The sequence below is a fragment of the Mastomys coucha genome, unplaced genomic scaffold, assembly GCF_008632895.1.
Source record: "Mastomys coucha isolate ucsf_1 unplaced genomic scaffold, UCSF_Mcou_1 pScaffold21, whole genome shotgun sequence".
In the NCBI taxonomy this organism is placed as follows: Eukaryota; Metazoa; Chordata; class Mammalia; order Rodentia; family Muridae; genus Mastomys; species Mastomys coucha.
This window is the reverse complement of record NW_022196904.1, coordinates 72,563,945-72,586,940: the sequence shown is the minus strand read 5'-3', so window position 1 is coordinate 72,586,940 and position 22,996 is coordinate 72,563,945. Positions and strand designations below refer to the sequence as shown.

Genomic DNA, 22,996 nt, shown 5'->3' with positions numbered 1-22,996 from the left:
GTTCATTAGCTGTGATAATTTGGAAAAGCATTCATCTCAGAGAAAGAGTACCTTATAAAGTCCTCTTCAAACGTGATACAACAGTTACAAATGTCAAGCAAAACATTCAGTCTCACTCTTTGTTGTTCTCTTACAAGCCACCTCCTTAGTTAATCGTCTATGTTTCTTTTGGGCATATAAATACTTTTGAAATATATAAGCTGTTCTGAAAACCATAGTATAGTGTAAAGACATAAAATAAACAAAACTACTAATAGAGAGGCTGAGATAGGAGAAGCAAGATTTCAAGACCCTTATGTTGACAGCCAGACACTGTCACGAACAAACAAACAGAAAGTGTATATAGATTGTACAATGTTGGACCTATTTCTCCAATTACCAAATTAGAGAGACTACTGGATGACAATCAACAAATTTCTAATTCCTCATATTTTTGGATTTCAATTGATTAGGATATGTTGGTAATAATAATTTTCACATTAAGATATTAAGGAAAAGTAATTGTTACTTCCTGTTGTTTTTGTTGTAAGAGGTGGAATTAGATTTGTTGAAAGATTACTTTCTTGCTTCTTCTAGGGTGTAGTTTTGCTCCTTATGTTGATGTTTTCCATCTATTATCCTTTGTAGGGCTGGATTTGTAGAAAGATATTGTGTAAATTTTGTTTTGTCATGGAATATCTTGCTTTCTCCATCTATGGTAATTGAGAGTTTTGCTTGGTATAGTAGCCTGGGCTGGCATTTGTATTCTTGTAGGGTCTGTATGACATCTGCCCAGGATCTTCTAGCTTTCATTGTCTCTGGTGAGAAATCTGCCGTAATTCTGATAGGCCTGCCTTGACCTTTTTCCCTTACTGCTTTTAAAATTCTTTCTTTGTTTAGTGCATTTGGTGTTTTGATTGTTATGTGACGGGAGGAATTTCTTTTCTGGTCCAGTCTATTTGGAGTTCTGTAGGCTTCTTGTTTGTTCATGGGCATCTTTTTCTTTAGGTTAGGGAAGTTTTCTTGTGTAATTTTGTTGAAGATATTTACTGGCCCATTACATTGGGAGACTTCACTCTCTTCTATACCTATTATCCTTAGGTTTGGTCTTCTCAGTGCGTCCTGGATTTCCTGGATGTTTTGAGTTAGGAGCTTTTTGCTTTTTGCATTTTCTTTGACTGTGGTGTCAATGTTTTCTATGGTGTCTTCTGCCCCTGTGATTATCTCTTCTATTTCTTGTATTCTGTTGGTGATGTTTGCATCTATGATTCATGATTTGTTTCCTAGGTTTTTTATCTCCGGGGTTGTCTCTTTTTCTGATTTCTTTATTGTTTCTATTTCCATTTTCAGATTCTGGATGGTTTTGCTCATTTCCTTCAGCTATTTGATTGTGTTTTCCCGTAGTTCTTTAAGGGATTTTTGTGTTTCCTCCTGAAGGGCTTCTAGCTGTTTACCTTTGTTCTCCTCTATTTCTTTGAGGGTGCTATTTATGTCTTTCTTAAAGTCCTGTATCATCACCATGAGAAGTGATTTTATATATGAATCTTGCTTTTCCGGTGTAATGGTGTGTCCAGGACTTGCTATGGTGGAAGAATTGGGTTCTGATTATGCCAAGTAACCTTGGTTTGTGTTGTTTATTTTCTTCCACTTGTCCCCACCATCTGGTTATCTCTAGTGCCCTTGCTAAATCTGACTGGGGCCTTTCCTTCCTGTGATCCTGGTTGTGTCAGAACTCTTCAGAGTCAAGCTGTCTCTGTGATCCTGTGATTCTGGGATCCTGTGATCCTGGGCTTGTTAGAACACCTGGGAGTGGAGCTTCCTCTGGGTGTTGTGGGACTTGCTGCAGGACTTGCTGGGGAACTTGCGCCTAAAGTCTGCCCAGGACACCAGCCCTGAGAGACCAGAAGGAACCAGAGCCACTGGGCTGGCGGAGTTCCTGTGTATCTGGTCCCGCTGGTTCCAGTTACTCCTGGTGTTGGGACAGATGTTGGGTCCTCCTCACCTCTGATCCTGGGTATGTCAGAGCGCCTGGGAGTGGAACTTCCTCTGGGTGTTTTGGGACTGCTCTAATTTTCTATAATAAACATTCTGCTCTTTTTTTTGAGGAAAATGAAAAATGAAACAGTAGTATCTGTGACATGATACAAAAGACAAAAATTTATTTATGAAAGGAAGTTTGTTAGTGAAGAACTAATCATTCAAGTATAGAAGTAGAATAAGAAGCAGGTTGGAATGTCCGTGGGTTAGAGGTTTGGCCCCCAGCTTGGTGGACACAAACTTGGCATTATTAACAGGTGGTGGAACCTGTAAGGGATAGAGCCACTGGGACAGGTCTTTGGAGGGTGGTGGGACTTTAGCCCGCATCCCCTCTTTTTATTGCCAACATCTTCACTCCCTTTCTGACTCACAGTTTCAGGGGTTTGAGCTCATGGGTTTTGGCACCATTGCTTCTGGGCTGGTGCTGAGGGGGGAAATTTGGCAACAGCAGCATGTAGACAGTAGAAGCTGCTTGTTCCCGAGCACCGACACTTCTTCTATAACTTATTCTCTATCTTCATTGACTCTTTGTTTCTAGTTTTCTAGTTGTTTCTGTGTAACACCCATCTATTCTCCATCCATTTGTACCTATCTCTGTTTCATGATTTCTAGTTATTTATATGGGTAATATCAATTAATTTCTAACTTCAAACATGCTCATAACCTCAGTCATTTCCAGATGGCTTTTGTATTTTAATTTTACCTGAAGTAAGTTCTTCCAAATGTTGAGTTCATTGATTGCTTTTGCTAGTATCATATTGCCTCTTGTGCTTTGGAATTTCAACTTTCAGGTGAATTTTGAAGGAAGTAGAAGATCTTCTCTTTGTTTACATCTTCTACCCTCTTCCCTTCCCTCCTTTCTCTTTTCTCTGTCCTATGTAAACTGAACTTTCATTTGCTGCACTACATTGGAGCCTCAAGTCTGCAAAGAGATGCCACAGGGCCTGTCTCCTCCTCTCTCCATACTCTGCTCCATTGCAAGTTTGCCTAGCTCTTTTATTGGGTTGCTTTGGATTTATCATTTTAATTTCTCCCTTTTATATCAGATGTACCAATGGTCTGTACTTGGAGCAAACCATGAGGCTACAATACTATTTGAACTGGAAATTAATCATACCTAAGTGTCTGTAGCCTTGGACATGAGAGAAGTCTACAAATTACACACACGCATGCACACACACATGATATTTTGTTGGCATGAATACATATCTAATTATTTAGGAAGTGTCTGTTGCGTTATTAAAACTATCCGGCCTAAACTTGTAAACATTATTAGGAATGACTTCAGCATGATTATCTTCCAAAAGTGTGCAACTAGAGCAATTAATTATAGCCCCAATAGATAGGAGATGGTACTACTTTTATCCAGAAAGGGAGCAACAGGTTATGTGTGTGTGAGTGTGTGTGTGTGTGTGCTTGTATGCACACTCATGCATATTTTAATTCAAGAAATGAGTAACAGATTGGTGCAGAGCCACATCACTCTTGCCTGCTGCTTCTCTACTTCCCTCTCCTGAGTTGCTGACTCTTGATAGAAGAGAAGGCTGTCTTCAGACTGTTACGTAACCCTGCCTTTTTCTACAAACTTCTGGCTCTCTCCTGGAAAAAGCTAACTCTGTGAAATAGCAATCATGCAGCAGTTACAGGACAGGGCAGGGGAAGCAACTTCACAAGAGCAAATAAGCACACAACCCCCACCCACTGGAAACCCCTGGCTAACACATCAAGTGCATTTGCCTTAGAATAAATAATGGTCCGCAGACTGTCCACCCCAGTCTCAGTGGTAAGTTTCACCCTGGGGTGATATTTTACTGCTATTGCCCTTGGAGTCTGTAAATATTTATATGGAAAATATTATGCAACCCCCTGTTCCTGTTATTCCTACACCACTGGTTTCTAGAACCTAAAACATTTTTGTCAACTTACCTTTATTTTGGCATAGAACCTTTGCCTCCCCTGGGTTTTCTCCAACATAACTCTCAATCTTTGAAAATGTTATTAAAGTCACAACTCTGAAACAAGGGACAATATTTCCTTTTTTTTTTCTTTTTTTTATAAAAACGGACTCTTAATTGTGCAGGTTCACCACAGCATATTATCTACTCCATTCTTTCTAGCATGGCAGCTCCGTGGCATGTGTTGCTGAGGGTGGGATGGGTAAGAACTGTGGCTAAGACAGTGAAGCCTGCTGGGCATGGGGACAGACACAGGAACAAATCAGCAAACATCCCTCAGCAGCCTTAAAAATCACCTTCCAGATTAGCTGCCAAGTCTCCTGTGGTCTGGTGGTCTAATGAAGAAGGATGCTATAAACTAAACTTATCCTGCTTTCATCTCATGCATGGTTCTGTCAAAGTGTGTCATTCTTCACCAAATCTGACTCTGTCACCCCACAGATAGTGCTCAGCTTTGGATGGTGTGATGGTTTGTATGTGCTCAGCCCAGGGAGTGGCACTATTAGGAGGTGTGGCCAAATTGGAGTAGGTGTGTCACTATGGGCATGGGCTTAAAACTCTCACCCTAGCTGCCTGGAAGTTAGTCTTCCACTAGCAGCTTTCAGATGAAGATGTAAAACTCTCAGCTACTCCTGCACCATGCCTGCCTGGATGCTTCCATGTTCCTGCCTTGATGATAATTGAACCTCTGAACCTGTAAGCCAGCCCCAATTAAATGTTGCCTTCTATAAGACTTGCCTTGGTCATGGTGTCTGTTCACAGCAGTAAAACACTAACTAAGACATGGCTTAATTTAGTGAGTTACTTGACCATGGTGAGAATGTCATTTGTAGTCACCCCATCCTGTATTTCCTGGATTTGAATGATTCTTTAGGCCAGTGAGAGACAGTCTGACACTTTCGATGCTGAGCATGTGTGTGTGTTTGTGTGAGTGTGAGTGTGTGTGTGGTGTGTGTGTGTGTGTGTGTGCGTGTGTGTGTGTGCATGCGCACAGGCGTGTGTGTTTGCCCATGCATGTGTTGGGGGGTTCTGAGCTGCAGCTCCTGAGTCCTGTGATCACAGATGGGATCACTGTCACTAAACTGATGACTAGTAGCTTCCAGTTAGGATGTTTTTAATTTATTGAATGAGAGTTTCAAAGGAATTAATCACACTTTAAGCTGAGGAGAAAAGAAAAAGACCCAACCTCACAGGAGGCCAGGAATCAATGCAAGATGTGAGCAAAATGCAACTTGAAATCATCTGCCCCCAAAAAGATTGCATGGAGCTGAGCGTGAAGTTTTGGGTAAAAGTCTTGCCTGGCATTTATGAAGTTCTGGGTTCTACTCCCAGCAACACAGAGGGAAAAGAAAAGAATATTGGAGATCAAGAGTCTTTAATAATCCCCAAATTCTAATACTGTTTTCATTTCAGAGACTATTTTATTCAAATCCCTAAGAGTGAGAAATGCTGGTGTGAAGATCCACCCTCTGTCCCCTCCACCCCCACCCATTTCCATTTTTCTTGGGCTCATCAACAGTTCCTCTTTCTGAAGTGTCTGAGGTCAGTTTCCTATTCACATTCTATTGACCTTCTCTTGGCCAATGAGAAATGAGTCAGTGATTCCTTTTAAGGGAAAGAATTAACTGATGCCCTGGTAGAGAAAGACTTGGTATGAAGAAAGGTTCAGAACCCATGAGGGAGCATGAACTAGCATGGGTCATAGTAAGTAACAGCGTAGCTCCAAAGCAAATTCCTCAGGGTGCATGTGAGTGAGTGAGTGAGTGAGTGAGTGAGTGAGTGAGTGAGTGAGTGAGTGTGTGAGTGTGTGTGTGTGTGTGTATGCGCATGTGTGTGTGTGTACACGCATGTGTGTGTGTGTGTTTATGGCAGTGGTCATAGAAGATGTAATTCAAGGGTTAGAGTGAGGGTTACAAAAATTTTTATGGTACTGAGTTGCACTGTGACTCCTCCAAAGATGCTGAAATTGCATAACTTCTAGCATCTGTAATAGAGAATTTATTTGCAAATAGTTTTTGCAGATGGTTAAGTTAAGGGGCAGTCATTAGTGTAGGCCTGAGACAACCTGAGTGGTGTCTTAGGGAGGGTGAAGTCTGGACACAGACATGCTGAGGAAAGGAGATACGAAACCACAGGAAGAATGTTCTTCCCGAGCCGCAGACTGCTGGAGGCTGTGAGGAAGGAAAGAGGCCTGGAAATGATTCTCCTTCCCAGCCCTCAGAAGGACCCAACGCTGCTGACTCTGTGGTTTTGAACTTCACTTCTCCAGATCTGAGAGATGATAAATTTCTGTTCTTCCAGCCACTTAGTTTACTGTGCTTTGTTAAGGCAGCCCTAGGAATCTAAGCCTATGCCAAGTAAAGAAAGTGGACTAAAGTGCCCAGGTAAAAGAAAGTCAACCAGCAGGCTCCATATGAGGAAGTCACACTGTAGTCACCCTACAAGTTAGAAAGAGAGAACTCTCTCAACCTTTCTGCGCTTGCTGACGACCTGAGTTCAGTTCCCAGCACTGACTTTAGTTCCTAAAACCCACATCAGCCAGCATACAACTACCTGCAACTCCAGTTCCAGAGGATCTGACACCCTCTTCTGATCTCTCAGGGCACCTGCACTCAACAATCTACATGCCTACAAACATATATATAATTTTTTAAGAATGAAGTAAAGAATTTTTTCAATGTTCTGAGGCATCCTTTCATCCTGTGGTAATGTGATTGCTCTCAGGGGATGTGCCTTCAGGCTGTGGAACATGCTGTTTTTCTTGGTTTTCTTGGTGCCTAGTCTACTTTTCCTACATCTTCCCTTTCAGTGTCCTTGACTAGAAACAGTGAACAGAGCTCTGGTGAGAACTAGCTTCATGGCACTATGAAGTGACACAGAGACAAGGTACTCCAGTGTCATGGGCTGTCTTTTCTTCTCTTCTTTTGATTTGTCTCAGTTAACAGCTATGAGAATTTCATGGTTCATCCTCTAGTCACCATTTAAAAATCTGCACAAATCTAGACCATTTCTTTTATAGCCATCTTTCCACAGGGAGAAAGTGTACACTGGCTGGTGTAGAGAGAAGCGATGGCAGGCAGCAAGGGCTGGAAACCAAGAGATTGGCTCCACTAGGAGCAGCTTCCTTTTTGTGGTTTGGAAAAGGCAGAGTTTGGACTAGATAGTACTTAATGAGAAATCTCCATTCCTGTGTTTGATTTTGTATCATGCAATTTATTTACTGTGTATTCTTGGGCAAGTTACCAACAATCTAAGAACCCATAATTCTGTTCTCATACTTAGAAACCAAGGTTATTTATATGTTACATATTCATTACCACATCTCTAAATGGATGTGAAGTTATTGACTAAAGTAGCAGAGAAATTTATGATATAGTACAGAGAGTAGCTACAAATTCATCCCACTGCATGGCATGTTTAAAGCCCATAGAAGATACCTACATGTGTTGTGAGACCCTCAGGACCCATCTACTGAGCTCTGATGTACGGGTGAGCACAGTGTGGAAGGCAGGGCTATGCTCTGAGCATTTCTGGAAAACACGACAGAGATGGAACTATCTTTACGGATATAGATACAGCACACTCAACTGTATTCATGAAGAATAACATTTTTGTCTATGCACGGTAAAAGAGCGATGATGTCCCTGTGGGTTCACAGAAAACCTCAGCTTTTTCAAAAACATTTGATTCAGATTTCAGTATCAGAATGAGAAGAAAACTAAGAAACCTGGAAGAGTCACTTGGTTCATGAAGGTATGCCCACTTAGTACCAAGTATTATCCCTATGAATGGCTTTTTCCAATTGGATTCACACTCCACACTACTCCAAATGAAGTCATCCTTTGCATCTGCAGCAAGTAAACAACCTCCTTCCCTAGAAGACATTGAAATCCACCATTTCCCAACTCCCTTAGACAAAATGGCATTACCTTTGTATTCCTACTTGCCCTCTGATGTACTTTAAATCATCTATAGATTACCCATAGTACTTGGTACAATGTGAACACTGTGTAAAGAGCTGCTCTGTTACATTACTTGGGAAACAGTGACAAGAAATAAGGAGTCCTGTTTGCTTTTTGTTGCTATGATAAACACCATGGTCAATAGCAACTTGCCAAGGAAAGGATTTATTTTGTCTTAACACTTACTAGTTCCTCATAGAGGGAAGCCAGAGCAGGAGCTCAAGGCAGGAACCTGAATGCATACACTGAAGTAGAGACTATGGAGGAATATGGTTTACTCACTGGCTTGCTTCCAAACTTAAGATCACCTAGATCAGCTACCCATTTCTTATAGAGCCAAAGCTTGCCTGCCTAGGGATAATGCTGCCCACAGTAGACTGTGTCCCCCTACATTAGTCAGCAGTTGTGAAAATGCTCCACAGACATACTCACAGCCTAATCTGATGGAGGCAATTTCCCAACAGATGTTCCCCTTCCCCAGGTGGGTCTAAATGACAACCAAGATTAGCCAACATACTTGGATATGTGTAGGATAAGTAATGCAAATTTCCACAGGGCTAGAGATCGGACATAAAGCCTTATATATGTTAGATATACATAGATGCTACATAACCCTCTATGCTGAGCTATACTCCTGGGCCATTAAAACAGTACTTTTTTTTCACAATTTCTTTGAATGTTGAACCCTTGGACATGAAGAACTGACTGTGTTTGATATTCATGAAAAGCTCTGGATGATGCTAACACAGTGGGTGTCCTGGTTGGCAGTGAGACCAAACTTTCCCTTTTTTTTCTTGCCTGTTCTGGAATGGGCATTCTAGTGTAGATTGCACTGGAATGCAGTCACCGAGATGTGAACGTGAGGCAAGGAGAAGAGACTTCCCTGTGCCGCTTCTGGGCCTCACTTTGCCTGGCAGCCTTACTGCATTATCCCATCTGAGACTAGAAAGATGCCTCTGAGAGCAGCCAAGAAGTTTCTAGTATTTCTGACAGATAGCAACAAGGTCAGAAATGTAGAGATGGGCAAAACTGTTGTTTCATCTCATTGCAGGTAAGCTTTTACCGAGCATAGGACATCTGAGCTGGCCTCCTCTCTGAGGGCAAGGCTCATGAAGGAAGGATGTACATCTCCAACTTATCTCCTGGGTGCTCATAAAACACACTTACCTTCTCTCAACATGGCAGACAGAGGACACCATAACCTTCCTCCATCATTTTGACTCCTAGACATTGAAAACCTGTCTTTAGTGGGTGATGGCAGCTTAGCTAGTGGACAGCATAATTGCTAAGATTTCAGCAGAGAGGGAGAGAGGATACGGAATGGGCTCTCTTAAGTTTTTGGCATCTAATTTATTGCAGAAGAGTGGCTGACATAATAAAGGTAGACACAGGAAAAGGGCAGCTGAAGCTAGACGGGGAAAGACATGTGTGACAAACCAATGATGCCGAGCTATAATCATCTGTAGCCAGCGACAGCCAGGGAGGAGGACCAAAATCCCAGGTTCTTACAAGGACCTGGGCAGGAAGCAGGTTACAGTCATTTTACAATGAAAGAGCCCTTACCTGTTCTTTGGAGGATTCTGACATTTCTTACTCCACAAGGTGAGCCCCAAGGCAAGTTAGGAGTAAAGATGTCTCTGTGTGTTCCATTGTTGCTGTGTTGTGTGTCACTTCACTGAATGAAAGTGATGGGGAGGACGTATTGTTTGTTTGTTTGGTTTTTCTTTCAAGTTACTGCCCATCATTGAAGGATGAACTGAAGCAGAGGCCACAGAGGAGCTGGCTTACCTGCTGTAGCTTGCTCAGCATGCTTTCTTATACAACCCAGGACCATCTGCCCAGGGGTTGCCCTGCCCACAGTGGGCTAGGCCTTCCTACATTAGTTGTTAATCAAGAAAATGCACCACAAACATACTCACAGGCCAATCTGATGGAGGCAGTCCCTAATTTGAGATCCCCTCTTCCCAGGAGACTCTTAATTTGTGTCAAGTTGACAAAGGTTAACCAGCACAGGAAGGTAGTAGCATACTGTGGGAGTTTCAGGTAACAAGTAGACCACCAAGCCTTCCACAATTACAGATGATGAAGTGCCTGCCGTGGGCCCAGGCCACCTCTCCCTCAGATGCTAAGTCATCAGCGGGAGAAGCTCCTTTGAGACTAGGAGGAAGAAAGGAACATACTGACTGATTTGCAATAGCAGGCCAGTTTATGCCCATTGATGTTTGATGCAAATGAAAGTCAGGCTTAAGAGGAATTCTGCCCAGCTCAGTTGCCCTTGAATATAGTCCAAAGAAACTGGGGTCACAGTGTAAGAAGAGCAGCTGGAAACTCTGAATGGGCTTGGCTGATCTACTTTCATAAGTTTGTGAGTCATATGTGCAGCGAGTTTCTCATTGAAAGAGGGTGTTACTTGCAGACATCATTTCTAGCTGTGTAAGACAGCACATACCTGGGTGGGCAGGGCTCCATGTTACAGGCCTGACTCATTGGTGGAGGACGGTGAACTATGTCACACAGGCTGTCATTGACGGTCTGATGGGTCTGCATGTGTAAGCACACAGCTATGGCTTCCTGGTGGCCTGGGAGGCAGAAAGAGAAACAGCACATGTACAGAATAACTTACATTCAAAGAAAGAAACTGGATCTGGAGTCTTTACATCACCAACACATTGCCCCTTTGACTGCATCAGAAGTCTAGGTCTCCAGCCCTTAGTACCACTTCATTCACCTCTATACCAGTCTCCACCAAAATCTAGTACCTGGAAACATTTAGGAGAAGCCTACACACAGAATCAGCTGCTTCCTAAGGAATTCATAGCTAGGGGTGTCCCTGCAGTCAAAGTGTTTCTTTCCAACATGTGTAACAGTTTTCCCAAGGAAAAACTACATCTGCTAAAAAATACCATTTTTTTCTAGATCACCACACATCAAGACATCCAGTTGTACTTTGAATCATTCTATTGTGATTTCCCGCAGTGAGTGATGCCTCCTTTATTAGCAAAAATCCCTCCCATAGCACGAATATGTGATGTGCCTTCACCTAAGTCTATAATAACACATGAAGCCAAATAAATGGCACCTGCATCTCCATTTTATTTATCTAACAATAAGGAATTTGAAATTCAGAAAGAAATTAAGACTGAAATGGGGTCAGATTAAAAACTGGCCTAGTGAGATGGTTCATAAGCTAAAGTGCTTGCTGCACAGGGTGAGAGCCAGAGTTTAGATCCCCAAACCCAGGTAAAAGATCAATGGGTGTGGCCACTCATCTGAATTCCAGTCTCAGAAGTCAGCAAGATGGGATCCTGACAAAAGCTGCTGGGGAAGACTAGCCAAACCCATATCCATGAGCTCTGGGTTTGATTGAGAGCCTCTACTTCAGAGGATAAAGTGGATGACTGATCAGGGATGACTCCTGACATCACTTAGGAGCTCTACATACACTTCCACCCATGTGTGCACAAACATGTGCAAACAGCATATACATATACACAACACAGACAGACAGACACACTAACATGCACACACATGAGAACAGAAAGATAAAATAGATAAATAAGTGGGAATAAAAACCTTGCAGAACAAATTCCCTGCCTCTGATTTCAGTGGTCTCTGTCTTCTAGTCTAGGGATTCCAGAATGTGGCATGACCTTCACATGCAGCAAGAGCCCCTTGTATAAATGTGAACATTCACACTCATAGTTTTTCTTGGAGGCCAGACAGACAATCTATGGGACTCCTAAAGCCTACACTCTCAATTAGTATTCTTTGTCTGTGAGACAAAAAATGAAAAAATGATTGGAAAATGGAATTGGGTAAAATATAACTCGAAATTTTTGATGAAAATTTTCTAACAGCAAAGCCAGCAGTGACTGTTATTTGAAATACGCAAGCATATTTTCTTTCATGTCAGATGCACATTCCGTTATGTTACAAGCGTGTGGCCCTTTTTCTGAATGCCATGTTTCAATTCAACCATTTTACCGCATTTTTCAGAATGTAGTCTAGGCCAAAATACTTTTACAACAGATATTTTTCTTCTTCAATTCTTTGTAATAAATCTCCCCCCACTGTCTTCATCTGCATCATACGCTCGCCACAACAACAGGATGCAGTTGGCAGATATCTTCTTTGAGTGTTTCAAACAAGCACTGATCAAACCAAAATACAACTTATATTTCAAAACATCAAATTTCCTTGCATCCTCATAGGAAAAGGCTGCTCATTGTTTCCTGATAGATTCTATTTACTTTTTAAAATCTAGTAAACTGTAGTCATATTTCAAATACATTTCAATTTGTAACAAGTAAATTCTTTAGAGAATGTATTCAGACTATTTTGGAACATTTTTATGGAGGCTGACTAGGGGAGGGACTTAGAGAACCATTTGAAATCATTTGGATAAAACACTCATGACATACTTTTTCGTTTACAGAAAAAAGTTAAAATCTACTACATAATGTGGAATATTTATTGATGAAGAATATATTTTCCAAAGGTGGCCACAAAATATTTCACAGACCACATGCTGATCCAACAATGTGATTTTGCCCTTCTCATGTCGGAGGAGGTTTGATCAAATAGCTATCTTTAAAAAAGAAAAAAGGTACATTTTATCCAAATAAATTCATCTTATTCCTAACAAAATAAATGCCACTACATTAATGTGCTTAGAATACATTAGTGAATGTGTTCAGTGAAATTTTTTAATAAATTCCTCTTGTTGCATGAGACCACATTCCTCATACTTGACTTCCACAATGTTTTGATAAAAGTGTCATTTACTAGTTACACACACACACACACACACACACACACACACACTCGTGCACGAAGTTGAAGCAGGCAGCTCTTTGTGAGTTTGAAGTCAGCCTGTCTACACAGCTAATCTACACAGTGAGTTCCAAACTAGCCAGAGGTACATAGTAATGCCCCATCTCAAAAAAACAAAACAAAGAACAAATATATTTCTTTTTTGTTAGTTTAGATCACTTTGAGTTGGGTTACTGACAAGTTCATGTCACACCTTACATATAAGGGGTGGTGGTGGTGATGGTGGTGGTGGTGTGTGTGTGCTATGTGTGTGATGTGTTGCATTATGATATATGTTTATGTTCATGTGTATGTATGCATGTAATATTTGGTGTGATATATGTGTGTGTACACACATGCACCTGGAATCATGTTGAAAAGATTAATGATTGTGATTACGTGCAAACTACTACAAACTTCCAGGTAATGAGAAGAAAGAAAAGAAAATATGGTATGGTCCCAGAGAACAGTGCCATGCCTTAGCAAGTGTGCACGGGGCTCAGTGTCCCACCCAGGTGAATTCTTTTCAGGAACCTGTGATGACACAGCTGGTAAGGATTAAGGGTTGTTGAAGGCTATTTGGCCTTATAGAGGGCATCATAAACATCACTGGAGCCTGACAGGAAGTTACCAATTACATCAAGAGTAGCTGGAAGAAAACCTACAGCTTGAGGCCTGTCAAGATTTGAAGGGATTTGGAGAGAACAAAACAGTGACGGCTAATGTGCCGTGTCGGGAACACATCTCCACAGGGAGCATGGTAAAAGGAGTCCAGAGTGAGCTGGTTCAATTTTTACTCTCTTCAACTGCTTGCAGGACTCATCAAGAGAAAGAGCCACTTTCTATATGCCAAGAGCAAGCCACTGTTAAGGTTTCCAAGGTACATAAGAAGAGGTATCCAGGGTCATGAGGCCATGTGATCTGGAAGTAAGAGAGGCGGGTTTATGTTTCCGGCCCAAGTATACCAGAAAGGATAACTTTCTAGAGAGGTGAAATGGACTTCTAGGAATGAGGAAGAGGTGAGCAGGAGAGGGACAGAAATGGAGGTGGCTTAGGGCTCTCATGTAGTTCAGACTGGCCTCAAGCTCACTAATTGAGGAATACCTTGCAATTCCTGATCTCCTTGCCTCGACTTCTCAAGTGCTGGGCTTGCAGGCATGCCCCAGTGCACCTGACTCAGGTAAGGATTCCTTCTCTAAATTACACAAGGCTAGCCCCAGACTCAAAACAGTAGCTTTGCTGTAGCCTGGAGTAAGGTACATGCCACTCTAGCTAGGCTCAGTGCCAAGGTGGCAGGCAATGTTACAAAGCAGGGCTCAGGGATGGGTGTGTTCAGAGACTGATAGGGAAGGGAAAGACAATCAAGGATACCAGAGGGCAAAGATTGACAGTTCATTCTCAAGAGTGAGGATCTGTGGGACAATGGTTGGCCTTAAGTTCTCTGACCTACTAGGGTATTCTAAGTAAGCATCTCAAGACTGCCGGGAAGAACAGAGCAGGCTGCTGAGCCATTGGCTCCTAACTAGGTGCTTCTTTTGTTTTCTGACCTACTTCGGGTACTGACACCTTGCAATGCAGGGTGCTCACTGTCTATGCGACTGAGCCAAGGGTCTTAGGACAGGATTCAGGGGTCCTGGATCACTTGGGAACTAGGGCTCTCTCTCGTTAGTAAAGATCTAGCTTTCCTGATGGCCGGGCTTTCTTTTCACATCAATTGAGTATGTGCATGCATCCGTGTGATGTGGTGTGGTGTGGTGTGGTGTGTGTGTAGACATAAAAGGCCAGATAGCAACCTTGGTGTTGTTCCCTTAGGAGCCATCCACTTTGTTTCTGAAACATGACTCACTAATTGGGTTAGTTGGCCACTGAGTCCCTGGGATCCAGCAGTCTTCACCACCACACCACCATGCCTGGCTTTTTCCACCAGTACTGGGTAACAAACTTAAGTCCTTGTGCTTGTGTAGTCAGCACTTCACTGACTAAAGCGATATTCCCAGCCTCTTCCTGTATATTTCCATTCTTCTACTTTAAGCCGAAAGCTGGAAAGCAGCTCTTAGATGCCTGCTACCTCCTAATCTATTTCCCTTTTAAAAATTTCTATAAGGCTTAAATAATCCCAAGACCCACTCCCAATGCTTGGCTCAGGGAGTGACACTATTTGGAGGTGTGGCCTTGTTGGAGGAATTGTATCACTGTGGGCATGGGCTATAAGACCAGCTACATGGAAGCCAGTCTCTTAACTGCCTTCAGAACAAGAGGTAGAACCCTCAGCTCCTCCTGTACCATGCCTGTCTGTATGTTGCCATACTCCCACCTTGATGAGAATGGACCAAATCTCCAAACCTTAAGCAAGCCCTAATTAAATGTTGTCTTTATAAAAGTTACCTTGGTCATGGTATCTGTTCACAGCAGTAAAACTCTAACTAAAGACAGAAGATTGTACCAGAAACTGCAGGTATTGCTGTGAAAGACCTGACTATGACTTTGTTTGGCAGAATGTGGATTTGGGGACTTTGGATTTGGAAGGCAGTGGAATACTTTAAATGGAGCTTAATGGCTCATCCTAGTAGGAATATGAAAGACTTTGTTGCTAAGGGTTATTTGAACGGTGGAAGCCTGGGTCTAGAGGTTTCAGAGGACAAGAATTTTAATATGTGGCCAAAAGACTGTTCTTTCAATATTTTGGTGAAGAATATGGCTGCTTTTTCCCTTGTCTGAAGAGTCTACCTGAAGCTAAGGTAAAGAGATTTATACTAATTGCATCAACAAAGAAAGTCTGAAGAAAACCGAACAGTGACTTTGTTCTCTGGTTAAGTCTCATGAAGAGCATTTTGAACAAGTGTAGCAAGCTTAGAAAGGAAAAATATAAATAATATGGTCCAAGTAATAAAAGGACACTAGGAAGTGAAATGTAACTGAGTCCTATGTTCAAGGAGATAAACAGATTAAAGGACTGGTGACCGCAAAACAAGTTCAGGCAAGGTGGTACTCACCTTTAATCCCAGGAGATAGTGGCAAGCAGATCTTTGAGTTGAAGGCCAGAGAAAGTAGAGAAAAGCTTAAGTCCAGGCATGATGGTACACACCATTATTCTAAGTTTTCTGGAGACAGAGCCGTGCAGATTTCCGAGTTCAAGTTCAATCTACAGAGCATGTTTCAGGGCAGCCAAGGTTAGGCAGTTGGAAAATAGAAAGCTGGTAATAGAATAAGTGAGGCAATGCTCTAGCCCCAGCAAGCAGTAGAACTCAGCAGCTTTGGCCATGTGGTTCTTGCTTTAGATTCAAGAATAGAAGGGACTATGGGGCAGTTGACGCTGGTTAGCTGGAGCTAAGAAATTAGTGGTGATTAAGAAGAGACCAGAATCACTGTTGTGAAATCTTCTGGGAAGTGTGTTCTGAGAGCACAAAAGCTGTGTTCCAGAGGTAGCCAGGGTTGTTTCTCATGCTGCAGCTGAACTTGGTTATGTGTAGAATCGTCCAGCTGAGGTGAATCAAGCAGCTGAGGCTCAGCACTGTGAGAGACCAGGAGAGGCCATTAGTGAAGGTGCAGCCTCAGTTGCAGTTGACAGCTCAGAACTAAAGGCGTCATGCAAAGAAGTTGAGGCTTGGCACCATGAAGAGAGCCTATGAGAGACTATTGGTAAAGCCTAGTTGCAGTGGAAGACCCAGTACCATTGGACGATCTCCAAGGACAGCAGTAGCAGTGGAGTGGAGGCAACCAGAGCCTAGAGTGCTAAAGAGGGCAGAGCTGGAGATGTGACCCAAGCCCTTTGGAGGAGCCCAGAAGATCATGTGTGGTTCTCAGACATTGGAACAAGAAGCTGTAATGTTGAAGTTGCCTTGGAGACCCCAAGATGTTCAAGATACCAGAGCCATGGGACATCTGCTGAGGAATGCTGCTAAGAGGAAGTAGAAATAGCCCAGGAGTAAGAAGTTTGTTGCAGTCAACAAAGATGAAAAAAAGAGTTGGAGATCTGAAGACTACTTAGACATCAGACATGGAGATGCAGAGTTTGGATTTTGCCCAGCTGGTTTTCTGTCTTGCTTTGGGAATTACAGTTAAGCAATTGTAATGAGTCTCAGAAGAGACTTTGAACTTTGGACTTTGAACATTGTTGAGACTGCTATAGACTATGGGCATTTCTGAAGTTGGACTGTATGTATTTTGCATTATGCCATGTTTAGATATGTCGCTCATAGACTCATATGTTTGAACAAGCCTATAGTGGCCAGGGAGTGGAAGGTGGTGGTTTGAATGTTTGGCCCAGGGGGTGGCACTATTTGGAGGTGTGGCCTTGTTGGAGTAGGTGTGCCACTGTGGGTGTGGGTTTTAACACCCTCAACCTAGCTGCCTGAAAGCCACTCTTCTCTTATTAGCCTTCAGATGAAGATGTAGAACTCTCAATTCATCCTGCATCATGCCTGCTTAGATGCTGCCATGTTCCTGCCTTGATGATATGGAACTGAACCTCTGAACTTGTAAGCCAGCCCCAATTAAATGTCCTTATAAGAATTGCCTTGGTCATGGTGTCTGTTCACAACAGTAAAACCCTAACTAAGACACCCAACTCTCCCCTCTAAGGAGAACCTGGCTATACACACTAGTTGCCTCATAGGCCTAACCTGGCTCTGCATATCACCTATCCATATACACAGCCATCCATCATGGGGGTGAGGTGAGTGTGCTCTATACTGGTTGCTGGCCGGTCTGCAGGAGTGAACAGAAACATTTTCTCAGGATGCATCTTACTGACCATTGGGATTGCAACTATATGCAATCCCAGGGTGCCTCATTCTTTGACTCTGATTTCTACATAAGATTGCTTCAAAATATCCATTCTGCATTTCCTAACTTATTCCATACTAACCAATGGACCTCTTCCCCTCTCAGGGAAGCCAGTAATCATATTTCCCAAATATAAAAGAAAGAAAAAGCATCATTTTGCTGTTGAATGAATTCAACCCTTTTGGGATTATCACTAATTTGCATATCTAGCTTATCAAGGTCACACTGTTAGCAACAAACCACATATCTATTCCATAGAATGGAGTCTGAATACCTCCCAAACATGTTGCAGTGCAGGGGGCAAAGCCAGCATACTCCCAGTCGTAAGTCATCTCACTGTTCTTCTCCTGGAGAGGGCCACCCAGTTCTTGAGACCCAGGGCTCTGGTCACAGGCTTCAAGAAGGCAGGGTCGTTCGGTGGGTGGCTTGAGGCCTTCACACTCCTCCTCAGGGAGCTCAGTCTCCGTCTGTGTGAACGTGAGGAGCACCCGACACCTCACCTCACGAACCTGAATGCCGGGCCCACATGTGGTGCTGCAGGCTGACCAGGGCTCTGGGATGAACCTGAGGAAAACCAGAAGCCAAAAAGAGGTGTCACATGTGGGCCATAAGAGGGATTCTATGGTTCTAATGACTGCAATTTATGTAGTTACCATGTTTTGAGATCTTACAACTGACAAAGAGACTTTTTTCATTAAAGACATGCTACTTTTGCCTCCACACAAAAACTTACATGCTAAGACCAATGTGAAGCATGACAGTATTTCTTAAGATATAATAAATAAACCATCATTTAAAGATAACTATGTGATTTTTATTGACCAGATGGGTATTTCTGCCGCTCTCTATTCAGCCAGTCTTAGTGAGCTTTTTGTTTGTAACGGGGAGAGTGTTGAACCTTCTCTAGATTTAACAGCTAAGCTGCAGGAAAAGGTGGTTATGTTCACAGAGGATGAAGCTGTGATGTTCTTTCTGTTTATCAAACTCCTGGGCTTTTGAATGTTTTCAATCATAGGTGGGAGTGCATCTTAGAGTAAAACACTTACTCTTTATCCTGAATTATTACCCAAGTCACAAAGGTCATCAGACTGGGCCTCTCAAACCAATCTCGTCTGTAACTGTTCTTGAAAGAGCCCATCAGCTACAAGTAATTCTTATAGTTTGACACTTTTGGTGATGAAAACGGATACTATCTTATGACACACAATAATTAAATAAAACCCACATTTTAGTGTCTATGGCAAAAACTGTACCCAGGACACAGCTACACTCATTTGTCAACTTATCGTTTATGGCTGTCTTTCTGTTACTGGACAGAATTGGGTGTGTTTATAACAGACTGTTTATCCTGCATAACCTAAAATACCCTCCAGCCCTCTGCAGAAATATTTCTAAGCCTTGTATGCATTCAGACAACATGAAAGCAGGTTCAGTAGGGATAAGATACTCTGAAGCAATACTTTGTATCACAGGATATTAATAAATTGATAGGATAAGGATAGGGAGATGGCTTAATGAGTAAAAGTGTTTGCTGTGTGAGTCTTACAACCCAAGCTTGATCCCCAGAACCCATGTCCGAGGCTGGCTGTGGTAGCAGGCTACTGTAATCCCAGCATTCCCATGGCAAAGTGGATAAAGGAGAATTACCCAGATGCTCACAGAGCAGACGACCTGAAATATGCAGCACAGTAGCAGAGACAAGAGAGACTGTCTCAAACAAGGTAGAAGGTGACTCCTTCTTGACCCCAAAAGCTTATCATCTGAGTTTCACAGGTGCTCTATGACATGAGTTCCCATACTTACCACAAACACACAAACACACATACACACACACCACACACACACATATACATACCGCACTCACACACACACCACATACACACATACATACACACAGGCATGCACATGCAAACATATATATACACACACACCACACACATACACACACACAGGCATGCACATGCAAACACACATATACACAAAATACATTAATAAAAAATTTAAAGTGAAATAAAGCAATAGGTGAAAGAATTAAGGGACAGGTTGTGGTTGGAAAACTTGTTTTAGTAATGTCCATCAACAGGTTTATTTGCTGCAACACTTCCCCTAAAACTATGATATTTGACTTCTCACTATGGTAAGTGAGATAAATACAATGTGAATCCCTTTATAGACAGGGGACCATGTCTAGCTACTAGATAGCACGGGAAGTCAGGAGCTGCTGCTGAGATGTGGAGTTGCAGGTCCCAATATTAATGTTTCAAGCTTACCAAGCCCCTGAACAGAGAACTTCCAAAAGCTTTCTGAATCCTATATGTAAGGCTGTCTGCTAACATGCTTGAGGGACTCTTCCCTGGGAGCCCACGTGCTGGGGTACAGATTAACCTCTCAGTCTGATAACCCCCAGGCTTCCACCTACCTTAAACTCTCTTCTCAATAATCTCCAACTTCACTTCAAACTCTGGTGTACTGAAATTCTTTTCTGTTGTGACATAAAGAAACTCACTTCCCTTGATGAGCCATTCCTAAAGATAACTGCTGACTCTGCCTCCCGCCCCACTGGCATAGACATGAGCATCTGTCAAAAATCATTGATAGTGCACTTTACACAGAAAAGACTCATGTATATACTATGGCCCATAACACTGATCATGAAAACTGCTATTTTTAGGGTCCCAGTCAGAGGAACTTAGGTGATCCAATATTGAAGACAATTGAGACAGAAATGTGAAACAAAACATTTTCAAAAATAAAATAAGGAAAGTATACTGTCTTCCAGAAAAATGTGAGAAAAATTTCTAACCCTGAAGCCTAGAGTTGTAGGCAGAGTAGGATCCCCCCACATATCCCCATACTGTAACCCCTGAAATACATGATTATGTCATAGCCTGCAGCAAGAAGCATCCAACTGAGATTCTTAAGGTTATGAATTTAGAGTTAACCCTGTGTTATCATAGTGGACCAGTCTCATCACACGGGTCTTTAGAAACAGGAGCTTCTCAGGATGAAGTCAGAGATGTGGCAGGACCGGAGCTGAGGGCCCTGTCTGAAAGCCTGGGAAGCACTCAGCTTCTGCTGCTGGCCCAAAGGTGGAAGAGGCCACATACCACAGAACGCAAGTGATCTCTAGAAATGGAGGGCAATCCCCCTGCCCACAAGCAACAAGGAAATGAGAATGTCCACTCTACAACTTTAAGGTACAACAAAGAGAAGAAATAGAATAAAAATAAATATAGTAGAAAAAAATTTTCATGAACTCCAGAAAAATCTGGATCTATGTTCTAAAATATCCCTTACTGGGCTGGCAAAATGGTTCAGTGGGTAAAGGCGCCCTCTGCCAAGCCTGATGATCTCAGTTCAACCCCTGGGTCCCACGCAGTGGAAAGAGAGAATCAGTCTTGCTAGTTGTCCTCTGACCTCCACACTCATGCTGTGGTACCCATGCAGGCACATGCATACATTCGTACACACACACACACACACACACACACACACACACACTAAATGATAAAAAGTAAGCCTTTATTATTTACTAATGTTACTGAAACACAAGTACCTGGATTTGTCTCAGAGAAGTACTCTAAATTTAATTATATGGGAAAATATCCAAATATGCAAATATCTAAACAATAAAAGAATAGCAGCTAATAAAGAGAGAAAAGGTTATCTAGTATAGAGGTAAAGTAAAAGGTCAAAAAGGAAGGTGTAAATATCAGGAAAAAGCAACAGAGGGAGAGCATGATGTTGCACATCTATAATACCAACATTTGAGAGGTAGAGGCAGGAGAATGGTGAGTTTGATGCCAGCCTGGGCTTTACAGTACATGTAGTCTGCCAGCTAACACCTTGTCTCAATAGACAGACAAATTACTCTCCTTCCAAAGAGTAAACCAAATAGACATGGTATCATGGTTTAAAATTTATCTGATAGTTGCAAAACAATGTTAACTGAAAATTTTGGGGAAAAATAATCCAATAGATAATTTACAAATAGATCCATGCATAAATATGAAACACGGACATGTAATATATGTATAGTGACAAATTTTTACAGAATTCAGCTAACATAGTGTTAGCGGACAGACCCTATACTAAATATATACATATATTACTCAACTTAATTGTTAAATTACCTCAATTTTATAAGTGAGCAAAACCAAGCCTTAGGAATATAAGAAACTTTCCATAACTCTGTGAGCATATAAATGAAAATTATATGTGAAATATGCTGGTCTCACATAGCTAAAACTATGGAATGTTGGGTAAAGGGCCAGTAAGTTGGCATAGCAGGTTAAGATGCTTTCTGTCAAGCCTAACTCAACCCAAGCTTAATTCATAAGACCTGTATGGTGGGAGGGGAGAACTGACCCCTGGAGGTCCTCTTCTGATGATATGCTATGGCACATATATGCCCATGTATGTATACTAATAAACAAATGCAATTTAATATTTTAAAAATTGAAATGTTGAACAGATTTTGACTCCAGAGATCTAAACAAATACCCCAGAGCACAAGACTCAGAACTGCAATGATTGCTATTTTTCCCCAAATCCATATAATTTGGATCTAAATATCTGAGGCTATTAGAGTTAGGGACCAAAAGGACATAAAACAACGCTAAAAATTTATGGAAGACTGAAAACGGCCAAGATTATCTTAAAAAGAAGGAGCAATTATAGAGTAATTGCTTAACTTGATAGAAAAACTAGAGTTAAAAGGTTAGAATTGGGAACTGGAGAGGTGTTAAAAGCACTTGCTGCTCTATAAAAACCAAATCTACCTTTATTTTTATTTTACATGTATGGTGTTCTGCCTACACATATATCTGAGTATCGCACATGTGCAGCACCCACAGAGACCAGAAAAGGGTATCAAATCCCCTGGCACTGGAGTTGCAGATAGTTGTGAGCTGACATGGGGGTGTTGGGGATTGAACCTGGAACATTTAGAAGAGAAGCCAGTGCTCTTGTCGGCCGAGTCATTCTCTAGCCTCCAGTCCTATCTAATCCTATCTTATCTCTCTAGCTCTTCACAGCAGACCTGTGTTTAGTTCCCAGCAACCACATGGTAACTCACGACATCTGTCACTCTGGTTTCAGGGACTAAAACACTGTCTTCTGGCCTCCTGGAGAACAACAGGTCTATGGGTGACAGATGGACAAACGCACAGGCAAAACATTCATACATGTGAACAAAGCTGAAAAAGTATTTCAAAAAGATAAAATAATTAAAATAATGTGGTACTAGCAATGAAATATTTACTGTTAATGATATTTAAACATCCAAGGGGCCATTTTAGATTATTCAACTATGCTAAGGCAATCATTTAATTTTTTAAAAAAGAAATTAGGTTATGCTAATTTTTATAAATCACATGATAATGAAAATCTCTCCATTAATTGGACATAGTTCTACCAGAGGACCCAGCTATACCACTCCTGGGCATATACCCAAAAGATGCTCCA

The 22,996-nt window shown here is 41.9% G+C and overlaps 1 protein-coding gene across 1 annotated transcript in view; it reads right to left on the bottom strand.

The window, feature by feature from the left end:
• Nucleotides 1-22,996, bottom strand: part of Adamtsl3 (ADAMTS like 3) — a 294,408-nt gene that overhangs the window by 62,254 nt on the left and 209,158 nt on the right. The window contains exons 16-17 of the mRNA XM_031384883.1: nucleotides 17,805-18,094; nucleotides 10,383-10,512 (exon numbers count right to left, since the gene is read on the bottom strand). Of these exons, the coding sequence (XP_031240743.1) occupies nucleotides 10,383-10,512; nucleotides 17,805-18,094 (420 nt within the window). The remainder of the gene's footprint in view (nucleotides 1-10,382; nucleotides 10,513-17,804; nucleotides 18,095-22,996) is intronic.